This window comes from Nothoprocta perdicaria, unplaced genomic scaffold (assembly GCF_003342845.1).
Source record: "Nothoprocta perdicaria isolate Ctin4 unplaced genomic scaffold, notPer1 scaffold_156, whole genome shotgun sequence".
NCBI lineage: Eukaryota > Metazoa > Chordata > Aves > Tinamiformes > Tinamidae > Nothoprocta > Nothoprocta perdicaria.
In genome coordinates this window covers 574,929-593,783 of record NW_020454716.1, presented here as the reverse complement: position 1 = coordinate 593,783, position 18,855 = coordinate 574,929, and the positions used below count along the sequence as shown (strand labels likewise).

The 18,855-nt window shown below is 41.1% G+C and overlaps 1 protein-coding gene across 14 annotated transcripts in view; it reads right to left on the bottom strand.

Annotated features, from left to right (window-relative positions):
- Window positions 1-18,855, bottom strand: part of MADD (MAP kinase activating death domain) — a 52,433-nt gene extending 33,578 nt beyond the window's left edge. For 8 of the 14 annotated variants that reach the window (XM_026035099.1, XM_026035100.1, XM_026035103.1 and 5 more), the window contains exons 1-14: window positions 18,664-18,855; window positions 15,531-16,145; window positions 12,609-12,912; window positions 12,150-12,281; window positions 10,952-11,065; window positions 10,281-10,361; window positions 7,583-7,761; window positions 6,733-6,968; window positions 6,206-6,362; window positions 5,183-5,286; window positions 4,083-4,315; window positions 3,163-3,443; window positions 2,410-2,549; window positions 1,182-1,283 (exon numbers count right to left, since the gene is read on the bottom strand). In XM_026035099.1, coding sequence (XP_025890884.1) covers window positions 1,182-1,283; window positions 2,410-2,549; window positions 3,163-3,443; window positions 4,083-4,315; window positions 5,183-5,286; window positions 6,206-6,362; window positions 6,733-6,968; window positions 7,583-7,761; window positions 10,281-10,361; window positions 10,952-11,065; window positions 12,150-12,281; window positions 12,609-12,912; window positions 15,531-16,145; window positions 18,664-18,725 — 2,740 coding nt within the window. In that variant the 5' untranslated portion in view covers window positions 18,726-18,855. The remainder of the gene's footprint in view (window positions 1-1,181; window positions 1,284-2,409; window positions 2,550-3,162; window positions 3,444-4,082; window positions 4,316-5,182; window positions 5,287-6,205; window positions 6,363-6,732; window positions 6,969-7,582; window positions 7,762-10,280; window positions 10,362-10,951; window positions 11,066-12,149; window positions 12,282-12,608; window positions 12,913-15,530; window positions 16,146-18,663) is intronic. The other 6 variants (XM_026035111.1, XM_026035113.1, XM_026035101.1 and 3 more) reach the window with 1 other exon arrangement.

Sequence of the window (18,855 nt, the reverse complement as noted above, 5' to 3'; positions counted from 1 at the left end):
AAACCCATCACTGTTTTCTTCCAATGCATGGAATCAGTCATAAAGAAGTTTACCCATGAAAATAACCCTGACTTGAGGTGTGCTTCTTATCCTGCACGATTGGACATGAAAATGCAGCCAACTGACAGAATCTTGTCAAAAACAGCTGTGCAGAGTCTCTGCTAGTGTTTTCACCATACCAGTCCTGTTCCTCCTCATTTTACACACAGGGAACGATCACTTGTCTCAAAAACAAAGTCCAAAGCAGAAACACAAAACTCAGCTTTTGGCCTTTGTTTCTACAAGGTCAGAGGTCAGCAAAACAGCATACAAACCTTCATCCACATCCCTTCCCACTTCCAGATTAAAGTAATCTTTACCGATGAAAATGATGAGGAGGAAAAATAAATAAATCAACATATTAAAACAAAAAGTAGYAAGTTCTAATTAGTCAGAATAGCTTAAAAGAAAAATGAAACCTTTCCCCAGTTCACCAACTGAAATGGTCTCAACACTAAAACACTACCATGCCTGCAATCTCCCTTCTACCATCACATTCTGTGCAAGGATAACCAGGCTGACTAAATTCCCTAGTTTACTAAGCTTATTTCTCTAGCTTCTCTTCAGYCATGTCATCTAATGATACTGCAAACAGAAGATGTTCCAATTGGAAGACTGTGTGCGCAACTTTGGGATGGATCTTCACTCCGCACGAGCCGAAGCACAGGTGTATACCTCAACTCTGAGTAGGCAGTTTTCCACTTGGTGAGCTAAAGAGACTTAACACATCTGAAACCTACACAGGAGGTAGGCAAGCATTATCTCTCACTTATAAATGGGGCATCATTGAAACAAGTTGCCTCAAGCTAATCATGAAGCTCTTGGTGTGAAAGTAGAACCCAGACCTTGGTTCCCACTCTTTATGCTTAGTACTTAAAAATAAAACCAAACAAAATGGGAGGGAAAGAAAAAAAAAAGGCCCCCAACATTTACTCTGCATCCTTTAATGAACTAGCAAATTTCCCATTGTAAAACAGTCTAATTGTTGGGAACACCTGAGAAATATTAGACCCAACACAAGTACTAACCCAAACTACCAAAACACTTTTATATGCCTAAAAGGCATTTTTTAGGGGTAAGACCTCAGAGTCCTCAGTCACAAGAACATAATGGCTGTAGCAGACAAGGAGAGAAATTGTTACCTTTTAGGCTGGGAAAGGGAGTATTCTTGTCTCTCCCAACTTTGGTTGGTAGGGCTAAGTTGGACAGACTAAAACTTGTGCTGTGGTTTCTGTACAGGCTGCCTATGACAGAAGAAGARAACAGTTAAATGCTTAACTCACCACACATTCCCAAACCTCTTAAACCTCCTGCAATTCACATTTTTAGCCAAGGTCCCTAAAGAAGTACTTCTTTATTACCCAGAACCTTAGAAGTCATCTCATCTGTGATGCAACACATCTGTAATCATATTAATCTGATATGTATAAAAACCTACTTCTTAGTTTTTATTTTACAATTATTGCCATTTCATCTTCGAGTCTGGTACCAACACTGTGCTAACAATATTCACTTATCTTCCTGCATTACRTAGCTTGCCTCACAATGATTATGTCTAATTTGATTGTCTTTTTTAGGAGCAAACGAATGGCAAGGACCATATGAGAAAACAGGAMGACAGAAAGTTTCCAAAGTATGTAACCTTGAAGTGAGGATTGTGCAGAGCCTTGCAAAACTCCATAGATTTGTCACATAAGTTTGCTTTAACATAGAATCCATCTATTTATMGAGGAAAAAGGGAATTTTTTTTCCTAGCATTGACAGATCTTAAAGATCTCAGTAACTTAGCAATGCACACTCATCTGGTTAAGCTTTCAGGCTGTCTGCAGACATTGCAGGTAGATGAACAAACTGATTATCTCTAAAACCTCAGGATGTTTATGTAAAACACAAGCATAACCACTAAAATAAGGCTAAAAAGAATAATCTAAGCAGACTAAATAATAAGGGCTTTATCAGAAACATCCAACACACTTTCCCCCTTGACACAAACTCCTTCCCACACTCCCCACAGTAGCACAATACTCAGTTAATTATATTTTCTTTCATTTATCAAAACTCTATTAGTCTTCCATTAGATTTTAGATGTTATTATTAAAACACATTTGAAAAACATGATCGGTACCTCAAATGCCATAAAACTCAAGGACCTAACCATCTAACTAATCCTTTAGGTAGTTTTCAGTAAGAAAAATGTTGGTTATGAGCAATGTAAGTCAAACAGATCCTGTGTCTCCTAACRTGATTTCCAGAGACTTGATGACAATTTAATCATCTCTTAATCATCCTCTTAACTAGCCAATTCTCTATTGCAACTCTCTTTAATCTGTAAGATAAAAGATAAAAACAGCGTAACGGATGAGTACATACTAGCAAAAGACATGATGCCCCCAAAACCTTCACTGCTGTTATTGGAGATGGTAGAGTTTGGGGAACTGGCCCTGGAGTCTGAATCTGCATCAGAATCATTTGCCAGTTTTAAGCTGTTTGGGCGCAGTAGCTTCTGAGACCTTTAAAGAAATAAGTACAACTCTTATAAGAATTTTATTCCCAATCAACAGCATCATCTCCCACAAATCCTATAAGATAAYCTCATTTCTCACCAGTTTTCAATCACACTGCCCTTAACATGGAGGCAGGGGAGGGGATGGGGAAGGTGGATGGAGAATATTTGTATTCAGGCTTTTATTACTTTTCAGGGCACACTGAGAGTTTGTCTTTAAAAGGGCATCTGTGGAAGTAATCTGCTTTAACACTAATAATGAGACAACCTAGTGCTGTCTGTCACTATAATATCAATGTCCCTCACATCTTACCCCGAAGAGACAAGGCTTTACAATTACAGTTCCTCAAATATTTCCAAGAATCAGTAGGTGATACCCTAGAACACTTCTCAGAAACATTGGGAACTCTGTTAGCTCCTATTGGTTAAACAAAATTTGAGGGAACTAAATAACTGCCTAAAGTCAAACTGGAATGGTTTGCAGAATTTCAGCATTAAATGGTAGTGACTAACTTCAGTTGCAAAGGACATTTAAGAGAATGAATGTTAAACTACATGAAGCAAACAGTAACCCCCCAAATSCAATGCTGTACAGAAGAGCAGGAGATGGCGAAACTTGCCTGCTTCCATTGACATTCTGGTTGAATCTTGGGGTGTAGCTCTCTTCCTGCTCATCATCCTCATCCTCCGTAGGAAATCCATACTGTGGTTCGAAGTAGGGGTTGTCATACTCCCGCTTCCTCACCACCCCTTCTGCAGAGCTCATGCTGCCAGCGGGGCTGTCGCTCTCACGACGGTCCAAGCTCATCTTGGGAAAGCTTGGTTGCAATTGCAAGGAAGGGAGATGGTTTGAAAACCCAGCAACTATCTTGTCTTCCATCTCTGCAGAATCTGCCGACTCCTGTGGACCAACCAAATCATTGCCTTGTTTGCTCATTTGCAATATATCCAAATTAATGGCACAAAAAGAACAATTATTTCAAACTGGGCAGTCTATAAGGTTCTTGCAATGCCCTGCAACCCCATCCCATCATCYCTATCAGTAGTTCTAACCAAGGGTTTTGCAAACATTGTGCAGCCTTTAGGGGCTTACTCCACTGTAAAACAGATGTGTTAAACATTACCTTGGGATAACTTTCCACCATCACACTGCTTTGTGACAACAGAAACAACTCTCATTTTTCTTAAATGACCAGAAGATTGTTAARTCTCCCATGCACTCCCCATTCCTCTAACACATTAGATCTTTCAAAACTGTTTAAAAGCAATTCTAGCGGTCACATCCTCAAGGCCTATGTTAATAACGRATTTTTCAATGTATGGGAGCTTGCACATGCAGAACTGCTCTGTCTCAGCATAGAATACTATGCTGAGACACTACTACTACTGAGTTTATGTAGAATACTACATAAACTAAACCTTGTTCAGAAAGCCCAGAAAAAGCATGCAAGCTACTCTGTATATGGTTTCACAGTCCTACTAGCTTTTGCCCTCCTCAACCAGAACCACATGCATTTTCCCCCTCTGCATATCCTGATACCATGTATGATCTCTGGGCTGAACTCATCCCTGTACACACATGATTCACGCCATGGATGACGGTGCTGGGGCTGCTACTGGCTGTAGTGCTGGAACTTGAACGAGGCTGGTTGTTCTCTTGGGAGTTCTCACTGTCCATGGCCGGTTCATCSAGATCCCCTGAATATTCTTGAAAATCATCAAATTCCACTTCACTAGCATCCCCAAGGGCTGCATGAGTCAGGGGATCAACACCTGGAAAAACATCATTTTGCTTTAAAGAATACTGCTTTTCTGCAGTATTCTTGTTCATCTAAAGATCAATAGCTGATGAGGTCTGCTCAATAGATATAAAAATCACAAAAATTTAGGTTAGAAAGGACTCTTGGAGGTCATGTATTGCAATTGCCTGCTCACAGCAGAGCTAACTTCAAAGTCCAAACAGGCTCTCTGCGACCTTGTCTCACCGAGTTGYGAAAGTCTGCAAGGCTTGAGATCCTGCTGCTTTTCTAGGCACCTATTACAGTGCTTAAGCCATGCTCACTGCAAAGAGATCTCCCTCATTTCCAAACACAATTTATCTCGCTACAACTCGTTATTACCTCTTGTCCTTGGGACATGGGAAATGCATTGTGGTTTCCATATATAGCTTTTAAAAGAAGTGATAGTTTATCACAAGAGAAGCTATTGCTTCAGCCTCCATTCAAACCACAAAGAATGATCTTTTCTGTCCTCRCTAGGATGAGCGATTCATTCAAGTGAGCACTGAGGACCAATATGTAAGGGCAGGAGGAAGTTGGTCCTCTGCCACTTGCACTGCACCACACCTCCAGGCAGCAGCAGGTCAAGCCCAGACCTAGCAAGCCAGTTCTGTTCAGAAGAACTTAACTCTGTTCCTCTTTCTCCCAGCATCTTTTGGAAGGTGTCCCTTACAGGCTGAAGTATCTTTCTTGTCCTTTCTTTTGCTCAAAATAGAAAGACAGAGTCTCCTCTACCTTGCAGAGCAGTTATAACAGAGCTTGCTAATTCAGGGACTTAGAGATAGCATTTTTGCTACAGCACAGGTGAATGGGGAGGAAGAATCTATTGGGGTAAGTGAAAGTACAGCCCAGAGTTACTCACTTGGGGTATCGCCATTAATGTCACATTTCATCATCTCACTGACAAAGTCACCAAGGGAGGAGTAGGAGGAACTTGAGTCATCATAGTCAACACTGTCACTGCCACTGCCACGACAGGTAAGAGAGAGATGAGAGGCAACACCATGAGAGTCAAGTATTTCAAAGATGTGAATCAGCACTGATTGCATGGGCCTCAAAAATCTCATATTACAGTCCCTATGAACAAAACTTTGGCAGGAGTTCAGGCTGGCTTTATGAAAGGTATGAGCAAATAAAATAACTTTGTGACAGATGAAGAGACAACATAGGAAGAGACAAAGTTTTCAGCAAAACTACTGAGATCAAGCATAGGTGGGCAGTATATGAACTCTCAGTGGAGCTGGAGGCAGAAGCTTCAAAGGAATTGGAAATTGCAAGAGAAAGTGCTTCCTTCTTAAACTAATGATAAATCCAACTTTGTCAACATCACCACTGCTGTGCAGAAGATAAAAAGCAAACAATTCCCATCCTGAAAGGTCTCACAGACTAATAGAAAATGAAAGGTAATAAATTTGGATGCAAAACTGATTAATACAGTAAAAATCACAATAACAAAAAAGATTATTTTAATGTTATTGAATACATAAAGTATCAGGCAGTGGGTAATACTAACAAAGCTTTGCATAACTATGTGCTTTTAGTAGAGATTTGAAAGAATGGTAGGATKGGCAGAAAAACTGTAGTAATGAAGCAGGAAAAAACGAGAAARAGCACCATGGAGGAACAAAACATTATAACAGGAGAAAGCATCAAATAGCAAGAGGCACACATGTAGCAAAAGAAAGGAGGAAAATGCAAAAGAATTGTGTCACATGAAGAATTGAGAAGACACTAGCAAAKGGATCCAAGGTTGCTGTGAGAGCAGAGCATCAGATGGAAGAAATGAAACAGTAACCTGTGGGAATAGAGAAAACGGCTGCAAGTGAAAAAGTAGCAGCAGGAGGCCAGAATATCCTCAGTGACTGGGGTTGTGCTTTCCACTAACCTGTCATCGGTGGGATCGGAGTCTGTTTCCTTCTCTACTGGGACATTCAGTGCCTCAGCCAGCTGGGAATTACTGTCATAGACACGGTAGTGGATGGGCTGCAGCTGGTGAGCATACCACTTAGGTTTGTCACCAATCAGTGCTGGGTCAAACATGTCTGCACAGGAAAAAAGAAGAGTTAATTGAGCTCATTCACTTGTGTTAGAGGCCTCATTCCCAGTGAGGCTACCCCTAGAAAGGCTTGCACAAAGGAAGAGACCACTTTCGCTCTGAGAAGACTACAAAACTACTTCTCTGCAAGCAAACAAGGCAAGAGGTGAAAATTAATTGGAAAAATGGGGGCTAATAGCAGAGGTAACAGTAAAAATCCATGAGGATACATGGAAACAGAGTAAGATTCCTTGAACTGGAAATCCCTCYCCAGGAGGATACAATATGATATCAGGGCAACTGCTTTCCTAGAATCTCCCTGCAGTTTTAGCTCCAGCAKTTCACCAATTGTGCAGAAAGTTGAGACCAACACTTACTGTTATGAATTCTTTGAAAAGCATAGTTGGTAGGGTTGAGTGACCACTCGCCAAAGTATTCTACTGCCTGGGTCCTGGAAAGTTTATCTGCAAAAGGCGTTTGCTTTGGCCTAGAGGCAAGGAAGGAATTAGCCTGAAAGGCGACCACTGGTCGTGGGAAAAGACGAAGAGTGCGAGTGTGCATCTGGAACCCCTGCAAAACATTTGGCGAGTTGAAGAATCGCACCATAGCAACCCTAAAAAAAAAGGGCAATATATGAGATTAAAATAAAATAAGAAAAAAAMCAAGAAAATAGAGAAGACTTTATGCCTTTATGAGTTACACAGTGGGCAATGTCTCAAACCTCTGAAGAATAATAATCCAAAGCAAAAATGTCGCCTTCCCAAGAAACTTCTTAAAATAAATAAATAAATCACTTTGCTTTAATTCACCATGCCAGCACCAACATCCATCCAAGGAGAGGCATCTTTCTCATACCAGCTATCTGAGGTAAAAACATAGTCTCTAGTTTTTTCTTATAGTTCAAAGCTTGTAATTTAAGCTGAGGAGGCAGTATCAAACTAGGAGTTAAGTGGGTGAGCTATAGGAAAATGCAAGGGARAAAAGCCTCCTATTAAGATGTATTATTATATTCAAGCATTTAACAGACTCRATACAAACACTGTAACTTCTGCTCTTTTTTTCCCTTCACTCATGACATGAAGGGCAATCTGCAGCAGAACTAAAGTGTTGCTTCTATCATGGGACCACAGAAGCCTCTGTGCTCCCAGGTGCAACCTTTTTATAATCCTTCARTGCAACCTTTTTATAAAGGTTAGCACTTAGCAGCACATTTCTGTTCAGCCTCACCTGGTAGCCACATCCACAGAGTCCACATCATTGCCATAAATCAGAGGGTTGAATTCTGTGGAGGGAGTGGACTGCAAGTCGCTTTGAGGTCTTCCCAGCAGCAGTGGCACCTCCTGCCCCTCATGAAACTTTTCTAGATTAAGAATGGGCTGAGTATTCAGACTCATGCTGGCCAGGGCCTGACAAAGGACAACATTATATACAAGCTCAGTAAGAAAAAATGTTATTTAAGGAACAAGACTGACAACAAAGCTGCCCTGCCCTCCAGGCAATCACAGCAAATGAGCATGCTCCCTTCATGTGTCTCAAACCATCTCTTCTCCTGCACAGAGTCAGGAAATATATCTCTGTCCTTGTTCATGTGGGCTATCCAAACCTTCTCCTCAATGATAACACAGTTGGGGAGCCAGGCAAAAGGTAGCACAGCCCTGCATGGCTACATCATTCCTGAGGGAAAACAGATACTACAGATCTGACCACTAGCTGCGGGGCGTTCTGAACAACTTGATGGAGAGTTATTCCACATGTGTAGTTTGAATGCACCTTGGCAGGTAGAAGGCTTGAAACCTGCCTTGCAACTTGGCAGTTAGACTTTTGAACTTGGTATACCAGGACAGCGTTCAGRTGTCTCCACACAAACATTTGCATATCCCTGCATTATTTCACTTTCTATCCGAAGCAGGTATTCACCTCTCCACAAAGCTACCATTCTCCTCAGCCTTATAACATYCTCAGGGAAATGCAGCATGGAGCAGCATGACTAGGAATTTTGTTCTAGAGAGACAGAAAAATCCTGGCTTTCTGGAACAAAGCAAAAATCTTCATCATTTCTCCTCTAAGCCCACAGAGTCCTTGTGTGTTTATTTCACAAATAAATAAATGCAAAATCAAAATATTAAAGGAAAGGGTAAAATGTAAAATTGAAGGGAAAAGAGTAAAATAAAAGAACCTTGTTGTCAGAAGTGAGCAGCTGTTGCTGAGTGATTGCAGTCATGCTAACCAGACACTGGAGGCAAGATGGAAGATCATATGATAACAGCAGCAGCCCATCAGAGCCAAGACGAACACATGACCACAGAGAAACAGATGGAGGGAAAAAAAAAATCTATTACTACCAGGCATCACAAACGACAGGAAATAAAATGGACCACAAAATAAGCATATTTTGGTAAAGAGGTCAGACTGCCCCACCCCCAAACAGCCATACCTAGCTACAGGTTCTTTTGAAAGTAGAAAGGTTTTCCAGTGTAGTTTAAAAGCAGATGTCCTGCATTTTTTTTCATTGGTGTTAAGACCCAAAGGCAAACCAGGGTGTTAATCTTGGTGTCCTGGTCCTCAATTTAGTCTTCTCCACCTTGTATATCAACCAGCAGCCTTCTCTTTCCTTCCCCAATAGTCAGCTCTTATTGATAAAGGATATGGGTTTAGGTGAACATCTAGAATTTTAAAAAGCTGTTCAAGGAAATTACATTTTGTTCTTCTGATATTCAGCTTTGTCCTGATGAGAGTTCTTTTTCTAAATAGCACCTGAAATCCCAAGGGGGTGAGGCAGTAACAGGGGAAAGATGGAATTAACAACTCGGAGCAATGCATTATTTCCATCTGTGGTGACACAAGGTACTAAGGTATCACAAAGGTTACACACTTCACTCTCCTGGTCTTTGAGGAGAGAGAAAGACCTCACCAGATCAGTAACACACTTTACCTTCAGATACTGCATGCAGCGTGCATGAGGAAAACAGAAATAAAAGATAAAACCTGCTTGACACAATCAGCCAGGATGACCCAAGCTGATTAATGGCTTAGCAGGATCTGAGAGGAGAGATTGAGACCTCACACACAGATCTGGGAATGGAGGGGAAACAAAGATGATCATAGATAGACAGATCAAGTCAGAGTTGAAAGCCTACATAGTATATGTAAAGGAGGAATCTGGAACTTTCTGCACCAACTGAAAACACCCCAAAATGCCCCAAATAACTGCAGGAAACACAGACAGCCTGCTGTGTCCAAGCACATTTCAAATTATCCCTCTCCTGGCTAAGAAATTAATTGCAATTACACATTTCTGTGGTCACTTTTCCATATTTCTGTGGTCATTTTTCCATATCAACTCTCTGTTTTAAGAAAGAAAAGCAGTATCAGGATACCCATCACTTAGCACCTGCCTCAAGTGACMCTGTTCCCCAAGCTCGAAGGGTTGCTAAGTTCTAACATGGCCACTCATGAAAAAGACAGTTTAAACAGGTCGACAGAAAGTTCCTAGTCCTGTGCTCCCTCAGCAAATGAGAGAACTGGAAGTAGCAGCAACAGCAGATGAAACAGGTAACAAAGATGAAAATGAAATCTCTTGAGAAATTACAGAGATCTAAAACAAGATGAAAGTCTCAGATTTTTTTTTTTTTTTTTTTTTTTTTTTTTTTTTTTTTTTTTTTTTTTTTTTTTTTTTGGGTCACTCTAGAGATTGGCCCCCCTCCACATTCAGAGGGGAAGATTCCTCCATGACTGACGGGCATCTACTTCAACAAGTTCTCTGGAATCCCCACATCCTTCTGATGTGCAAGAGTACCCACCTGCTTTTAACATGCTTTACTTTACATTTGGTAACTTGCATTCAATCTGATATAGCAGAACAGCTGTCAAGACTACATCTGCGGAGTTCTCTTGAACTATGTCCAATTTCCAAAGTACCCCTTACCTGTTTCAGATGCTTTTTCAGCTCTGAAGCTTCTGGCTCTGGCAGTGATGGCAAAGATTCTGCATTTGTGGGAACAATTACCTAAAATAAAACACAGCAGCAGACTGAAAAAATCCCTATCTGTAGCCATTCCCAAACAAGAAGCTTCTACACTTCCAACACACTATAGACTAAGCAATAAAGGCTTAGGATTAAAAAAAAAAAAAAAAAAGAGAGAGAAAGAAGTTTCAATGAACTCACTCTAATCCTTTGGAATTTTCAGTAATGGTATGCACATTTCCCCTGAAATAGTTTTGCTTATGCCACAATAAAAAGTAGGATACTTGGCCTCATTTGAATCAAGACAACACCAATGCTGCTGGAAGCCTCGTACTAGATCTGATTTCCCACCATAAAAAACAGKGTCACAATTACCTAAAAATTTCTTKKATGATTTCTTTGGTGATTTATTWTCACAGGAATTAGGTTGATTAACTGAAGRCTTCTTTTAAACAAAAGCAAGAAAAACCTTGAGATAGGAGAAGGAATGGAAGTATAAAATTTATGAAAGGAATGGCAAAGGCAGACTGAGGCCTATAAAAACAGGCATTCTTAAATTTTCCCCAGACACACTGATAAAAGAGCACAGTCCACTGGAAACAAAGCCACAAATCCTGGTGAACATCACTCACTTTATTGGTATCCAGGTCAATAAGCCATACATCATCAGGCATTTTGAAATCCAGTTTATAAAGGAAGAAACTTGCTGGAACACCAATGATGTAAGGTGTAGGAGCCAGAAGCAACTGAGAGAGAGACATTAATAAGGACAAGATTAGATTTAACACACTTCTTCACAAATGTTTACCTACAATCCACTAACGGCAGGAGACACAACACACAAAGCAACAATAGAATTCAGTGATTGTATAAAACAGAAACACTTAAAAAACATGAGTAGAAGTCCTGCTTCTAAGAGTTCCATTTTTTAATATAGAAGAATCACATTTATTTATTTAACCTAGCCTTGCCATGGCAATCATGGAACCAAAAAAAAAAAAATGTTACAGCAAAAATCCAACTCAAATTGAGCCTATGCTGTTAAGGTAAAAGCCATTTTACAAGGCTAACTTGTTTTCAAAACAGTAACATCACCAGAGAGTACAGGAAATAATAAATGTTTTCAGATGCATGTGGAAAAACAGTGAGGAGAATAAGGTTGTTTCCCATAAGGGGAGCTGCAGAGGAAAAGAATGCAAATCAATAAGCTGTGCAGCAGCTCAAAATCAGCAGATTTAAATAAGAAATTATTTTTTCAATCTAGAACACTTGCCTACCTCTGAAGGCCAGAAAAAAATGCAGCAACAGTTGTAGGATAATATTCAAGTAACAAGATGGCCTGAATTGTCTTTCCAAGCAAATTAATGAGCTCCTACAGAGTCCTGACTATCAGCAAAACGCAGGCTTTCAGTCCAAAAGACTCAACACTTCATACTTTTCAGGAGAATAAATTGTAGGCAATGGTTTCCAAACTCTGAATCAACAGCCCTCAAGATTTCTTAAATATTGCTTTGAATGATCCCCAACAAACCTCAATACTCAGTTTGGAGAAAAAAGACGTAAATAAAAATTCATCCTGTTGAGGATCTATGACCTTTCAAGTCTGCTGTTCGGAAGGCACACTATTCACTGAGCATCCTTTGAGGATATCTTGAACAAGGCGTGTTTCCTTTGATTTATAAGGCTTGGAAAACAGTGTCCCTGCAAGGCAGTCTTTGCTACAATCCTTGAGAAAACAGCAGGGCAGGAAGCAAGTACTTTCTCCTGTGTACAGTTTCAGACATCACAGAAACATCTTTTACAAAAGGCTACTGAAGAAAAAATATGTACCTGTTCTGCAGAGGCCATGCAGGTAGGAAGGAGCGGGATCACTGGAAACATGTACTCTAGTGGGTAGATCATAGCCACAAAGGCCATCACAGACATGGAGAGTGCGTTATAATCTCGGGACTGCAACACAACCTGCAACCACAGAAACAACAGCACAGAAGTAACATTCCCTTCTGATACTCCCCTGCGGGTATCCAAAAGATCACACCCTGCGAGCCTCCGGTTTGACTGCTACGGGACTGGATGACCCAGTGCCTGAAGCAACCTACAGATGCCTTTTAGACTGACAGTAAAACCTTTTCAAATGCAAACCTCGAACAGAGATAATTTTTCCTCCCCAGACAAAATGATTCCAGAGACTGCAAGGGAAAGCTGTGCTACACATCTAGCCTATTTTGTTTCAGGCAGAGCAGAACTTCCCACGTACTTAGGAGCGACGATCAACTCTTCTCTTCCTACCTTGTGCTCCAGGAGGATGCAGGTCAGCACCTGCAGACAGGCATCCACTCCCAACAACTCCAAAGGCAGATGCAATGGGAAATCCACTAAGGTGAAGCGGGACGGATCAGGAAGGGCAAAGGTCAAAGCCGGCTGCAGCTCATGCGGCAGGACTTCCACATCCACGCGCTTCTGGCCAGCCACAGGCATGGGCGAGCGGAGCAGGCGGTAGATCCAGGCCTCGATCTCCCGCAGGTCATGCAGCAACGCGCTGGACTTCTCTTCCACCAGCAGTGAGCCAGTGAAAATCCGCCACATGGTGTCCCTGAAAAGAGAGAAGAGCAGCAATAACAGGCCCACAGCTCTACAGGACAGCCACTCTACAATAATCTTCCAGATCTTCCAGATCCCCCAAGAACTAAAAGATGCACCTAACAGACATTTGGCCCCAACAGAAGGGAAGGCTGGGGTTTCATTTACTGAAGGCACTACTAAGTAGAAACGTAAATTATATAGTAGAAGTAAGTGGGTATGTCCTCTCGGTCTGAAAGGTGGTTCATTCAAGTGAACCACCAATGCGTCCTCTCCATTCAAGTGGTTCCGTAAGGTCTTGATCACTGAAGCCATTTGTGCTTCGGTGCTTGAAATTCAGCATGTGGCTCAAACAATCTGCTATCTAGTCCAGGGCTACAGAAGCCTGACTGTGCTGCTTCCAGCAGTCCTTCACACTCTTAGAAAGAAAGGATATAATAACGTGGTATAAATAAAAAATACTTCACCCAGATGTTTTGGCAGGATGAAACACTCTTTTCATGTCTTATCTCAAATTGTATTTCATCATTCCTCTAAGCTGTTAAGTAACTGAATAACAACATACAGCAGAAGCAGGTATATTTCAGCAAGACTTAATTTTGGAAAGCTGTCTGCCAAGCATTAGGAATTTTAGGAAAATAAGTAGCAATTTTTTTCATGCCTAAAGCCGGCAATCTGCAAACTTGTTGCTCACAAACAGGCTGGTCATAAAACATGAACAATGTTGCTCTGGGCCTCAGGAGATTCACACCTTGAAATTGAGACTGACAAGAAGAACAAAGTGACCTGTCCATTTCAGCCCTTAATGTTGTAGCACAGTGTGAGAGATGGCTTGGAAACTGCTCTAGCCACTCAGCAAAAACATCAGGCTGGCGAACCCCTTCATTTACTGTAATAGAGCCCCTAGGACAGTCTGGCTCAAATTCTGACTCAAGAGATCCATGTTACAGTTCTCTCCTTCTCACACACCCACACATGAATGTACATGAGGACAAGAGAGTGCACAGATACAGAGATAGCAAGAAGAAATAAAAACCAGAAGGGGATGACACCGGATGCCTCAGAGAACAGCATTTAGAATTGTTTGGAGGGGTCAAAAAGCAAACAATTTGGGGTTATTCTGTTCACGTGACATCCCTCTTAAGAAGTGCAATGCTTCTGATGCTCCGCTCTTTCTTCAATATCTACTGATTTAGGCTGTTAAACAACTTAGGCTGTTAACAGACACACTCAGCTTTGGCATGGAAGGATTTGGTCTCACCTTTATTCTGCCATCATTACAAAACCACTCTGCACTTCCAGGTAGTGGCTTGCAAGCCACATGGTAATTCAAACCTGCTGTCTTAATCAACCCCGTGTTGTGTGCTCAACATTTCTCCTGTTGCCCTCTCCATCTGTCACTCATTTGTTCTTAACTCTACAAATGATTCCAAACAACAGTAAATTATTCAAAATGCACATGCCTTCCAGCAACCACAGAGCACATTAACATCCCTTTCTAAACTCAGATYGGAGATTAGAGAGTCGAAGAGAACTGTGAAATTTAGCTTTTTTTCTGTCTCAATAATAATGGGATAAAACTAAGGGACAAAGCAAGTTCCTTTAATAAATATTTCCATTAAAAACAGATTATTTTGCTCTGATGATTCATTCTTTCCCAAAACACAGTGGATTCAGGTGACAAATGTCCTGATACAAGAATCAGTCAGAGCCTAAAATCCCATATCAAGCTACGGGACTTACACTGCAAGGTCACAGCCTCAGCACTTTCACTATTCAGGTATTTTCCTCTTTCTCCTATTGATATATTTTTTTTATTTTCTCTTTTCAGTTAACATGCTGGAAAGGAACTGTATTTTCCTGCAGTGTAGGTGCCAGACACACTAATATATCCTCAAAAGATACACATAAAGACATTGTTCCCTGTACACAACACAGTGTAACAGCTTTTGTTCCATACCCAATGTGATAACAGCCTATAAGACGACACTGCAAGTTCCTGTTAACTTGCTGTTATCACTCCCCTGTCCCATAGCCTTCCTAGACAACTCCTTAGCTTTCTACTTCTCCTTCTTCTTCCTTCCAAATACTACACTTCGACCTCCTTCAGCCATTCCTGCTTCTCTAGTCTTTTTCTCTCTCATTCTGAAGTTCAGATTGTTTTTCATAAGCTCATTAAGCCAAATTTCATCACTCCCCTCTTGCCCCAAGCAGAAATCCTCCTTGTCGTTCCTTGACTGTTTCTAATTTGCCAGAGGATCAGTCCTGACGTGCACTGCCACAGAGCTCATATAGCAAAGCAGCAGTCAGAGTAGCTGCGCTTACCTTCATGTTCAGCCGGTTGCTAGCAGGATAGTTTTTGAACATCTGTGCAGGCACTAAAATCAAACCAGGTTACAGAACTGTAACCGAGAGAAAAGTTCTACAAAATTTGCCAGAAGTTCCTCCCTCCTCACCTCCCCCGCCTTTTTTTTTTCTAATGTACAATTTTCTGGGTTAAAGCAGAAACATGTCAGCAGTCAGTCACCAGCCTTTTCGGCAACCAGACCTATAGCAGCACTTGGCTGCACAGAAGATTGCAGCCCCAGAACAAACAGTGCCCAGAAAAAGCTTTCTTCTCCCATAACATACCTCTGCACTCCACGAGGAATTCCTAGCTTCTTGCCCAACAGCCTCTCACTACAGCAGTCCACAAGTCTCTTTAGAGTGTACAGACACTCGCGGAAAGTGGAAAAGAAGGGATAATGACTGAGGATGCACAGGGATGTCAGCGTGCTATTCCGAGAGCGATGGCTGCCTTTGGCCAGAYGTTTACTGCGCGGTGATCGATTCACATCTGCAGCAGACTCTGTACTTGGAGCCTGCAGTGAGGAACCACTCTCCGAACTCTCGGTCCCGGCCTCCTCTTGGGGGACAGATGCATCCCCAGTTTTGGGGATTTTCTGACTGTCCCGAGCCTTGTGTCCCCCTGTGCTTTCCCCCTTCTCCTTGGGTACTCGCTTCTGGAAAGAGCGGTAGAAGTTGACACAGATTCCATAACGAATGACACCTGTATCCTTGTCTGTGAGAGTGAAGACGAAGGAAGTGTCATCACGGAAGCTCATTCGCTTTTGGCGCACGCTCAGGCATCCTTCTGGCTGGCAGAAGAACACAACGTCAGGCGGCAGAGGAAAGTCCACGTGATCTTCCAGAGGGTAACGCCGCAGCAGCTCGGGTGTCTGAGCAACACTATCACTACTTGGCTGCCTACAAAAAGCAAACAAATAAGAAAAAACACACGTGGATGATTAATGCTAAGAAAAATCTTTGGTGCCTCCCTGTTAGCTAGGAGCCTAGGGACTCAGCTTCATCTTTGGTTCTCCCAACCTCCTGCACCCAGAGAAAGTGCAGCTTCTCAGTCACAAAGACACAAAGGCAAGCAGGGAAAGGGCCACAATTATTACAGAAGATTAAAATAATAATAGACCTACATCACAGCCCAACAAAGAGCTACTCTGTTGAAATTTGACCAACAAAAGGGATTTAAAGCACACTGTGTTCTCAGGGACACATCTCTGAGTGTTACTTCCCTGAATTTATTTTCCAACTGAATTTAACTGCACAGCTGTCTGGGTAACATGTGGGTGGTGAAGACATCCCCCTACAAATATGACCTGTAGAAATACGTGCAGCCAGAATAAAATCAACTCTATTTCTCTTTCTTCACTTAAGGACAAGATGAAAGTAAGAAAGAAAATACTACACCAGTACCTAAAGGGGAAAAACAAGAATATTGCACAAATAAGTTGTGCAATGATGCGATACGATATTACGGTGGTGGAATAGGAGATAATACTCTAGGCCTCACCATAGACTCAGAGAACATTATTTCAATGCTCTTCTGGTAAGAAGGACTATTCACCACCACCAACGCAAACCTCCTGTTCCCTGTATCCCACATGACCTGTCAATTACTGGAACCTGTAAAGAGGATGCATTGGAGAACTTTAGAAACCCCTAAGAGTCCAAAAAAAATGATTTATCACAATACCCTGTCAAGCCTAATGCAGAAGGCCCCAGCTGGAAAGTAAAATTCCATGACAGTCAAGCAAGYGATAACAATTTTTGCTGGTTACACAAAAGGAAGCAGCTGTGCCATAAGTATCATGAGGATAAGATAACATAATATTCTTAATTGATGTATGACATATAATAACCTTTAATTACCCCATCCGAAATACATAAGCTAGAGAGTGCAGAGAAATAAAGAATGTTAATGCTTTTCCAGGCAGAAGAGAGTCAAGGAGGGAGAAATAAATCAAGCACAAAGACAACTAGCAAAAATAAATCTGTCCTTGGTCAGATACAAAGCTAACTAAGTAATCAACCCTAGCATTTAGAAAGAGTGCTTTCAATTATTTGATGATCCATTATAAACTTTTCGGTTTTGGCAACCCTAAGCGACACTGAAAAAACTCTGGCATCCGTTAAATTAGAAACAGACCTTCTAACAAATTCAGAGGAAATGTACTTCATCTCGTAAAATTTTCATTTAAAAAGTTCTAGGAACTGTAAATGCGTGTGCTTCTGTGTTTGCTTTTTTAGTAGGATTTGAAGGATAAGTTATCCTACAAGAGCCAAGCAGCAATACACAGAGCCCAACCTTTGCCTCACAAATCACAAAACACTTATTTGTGTGAAAGAGCAGCCTTTAATTTCTTTCAAGATATCAACTGTTCTGAGATTATTCCTTTTCCATGAAAGTCAGTAAAAACTGCTTGACCAGAGCCAAGGAAGATAAATGTCCCCGACACRACCTCTCTTCGGTTTGATCCATTTGTCATAAAGCATGAACTCACAGTATATTTTAAAATCATTAAGATCCAGCAAACACGACAAGAAAGAGGATGTAGCAAAACAGTCTCTACTACTGCTCTCCAATATAACACCACATAAGACTTTCTCTAATCTTCATACTTAGATTTGCCCATTTCAAAATACAAGCAACTGCAACTCTTCTTCTCTTAAYTGAAAAGTACTGAATAACAAAATGAAAATGGAAGCAGGAACAGAATTTTTTTAAAGAATAATCTCTGTCGACTGTAAGCTTCCAAAACAGAAATAACTCTTTATTAAACAGAAAGCAAACATGCTTTTCTACATAAATATATGTGTATATGTGCATGACTAGTAATAAACTTTATCGTTTCTGTACAGTTAAATAATGAAATACTGTAAGAAGGAAAAAAAGAAAAATATCCCAAAAAGACTTGGGGGAAAAAAAAAGTGATTCTATGTGATTCCATATAAGGACAAATGAGTATTAGATGGTTAGATTGAACCAGAAAAAGAAGGCAAGTTATAGATTTTTAGCTGGATTTACAGACAACACTTCAGAAGTTAAAAAAGTAGCCTAAACTAATATTTTAATTGCAAGGAACTGTAACTTGCACTGTTTCCAGCTTGTAGATACACCTGTCCTGCCATCAGTAGAGGAAGACTTGCAAACTGTTCAGACACAGTTAATATATGGCTCTGCAGCAGCCTGCCCTTAGCTACCTTTTGCAGACTCACAAAAAGGTGCCCCGAGAGTATGAAGCAGAAACCTTTGTCTTCACTAATACCTTTCAAAATGTGCCTTAGATCAAACCCCTGATATGGTAGAACTCTGTATACAATCCACATAGCACTCTTCAGTACCAGGCAAGATCTCACCAAGGATGACAGGCTATTTATCCCCACACCTTTACCCAGCAAAAATACAGATGAGAATCTTTTATATTACCTGGCTCCAATGATCACAAGGTAGTCAAGCAACCGAGGGCAGATTTTCTTTTTCTGCACCATTGTCCTTCTCCCTCCTCCCTATGTCATCTCAGTGAATTCCTGGTCATTGATCCAGACATCAGATGGTCAGTAAGTCACGATCATGGTCTTGAGGAACAAAACTTGCTTGGAAACAGTTGTGAAGTTCAAC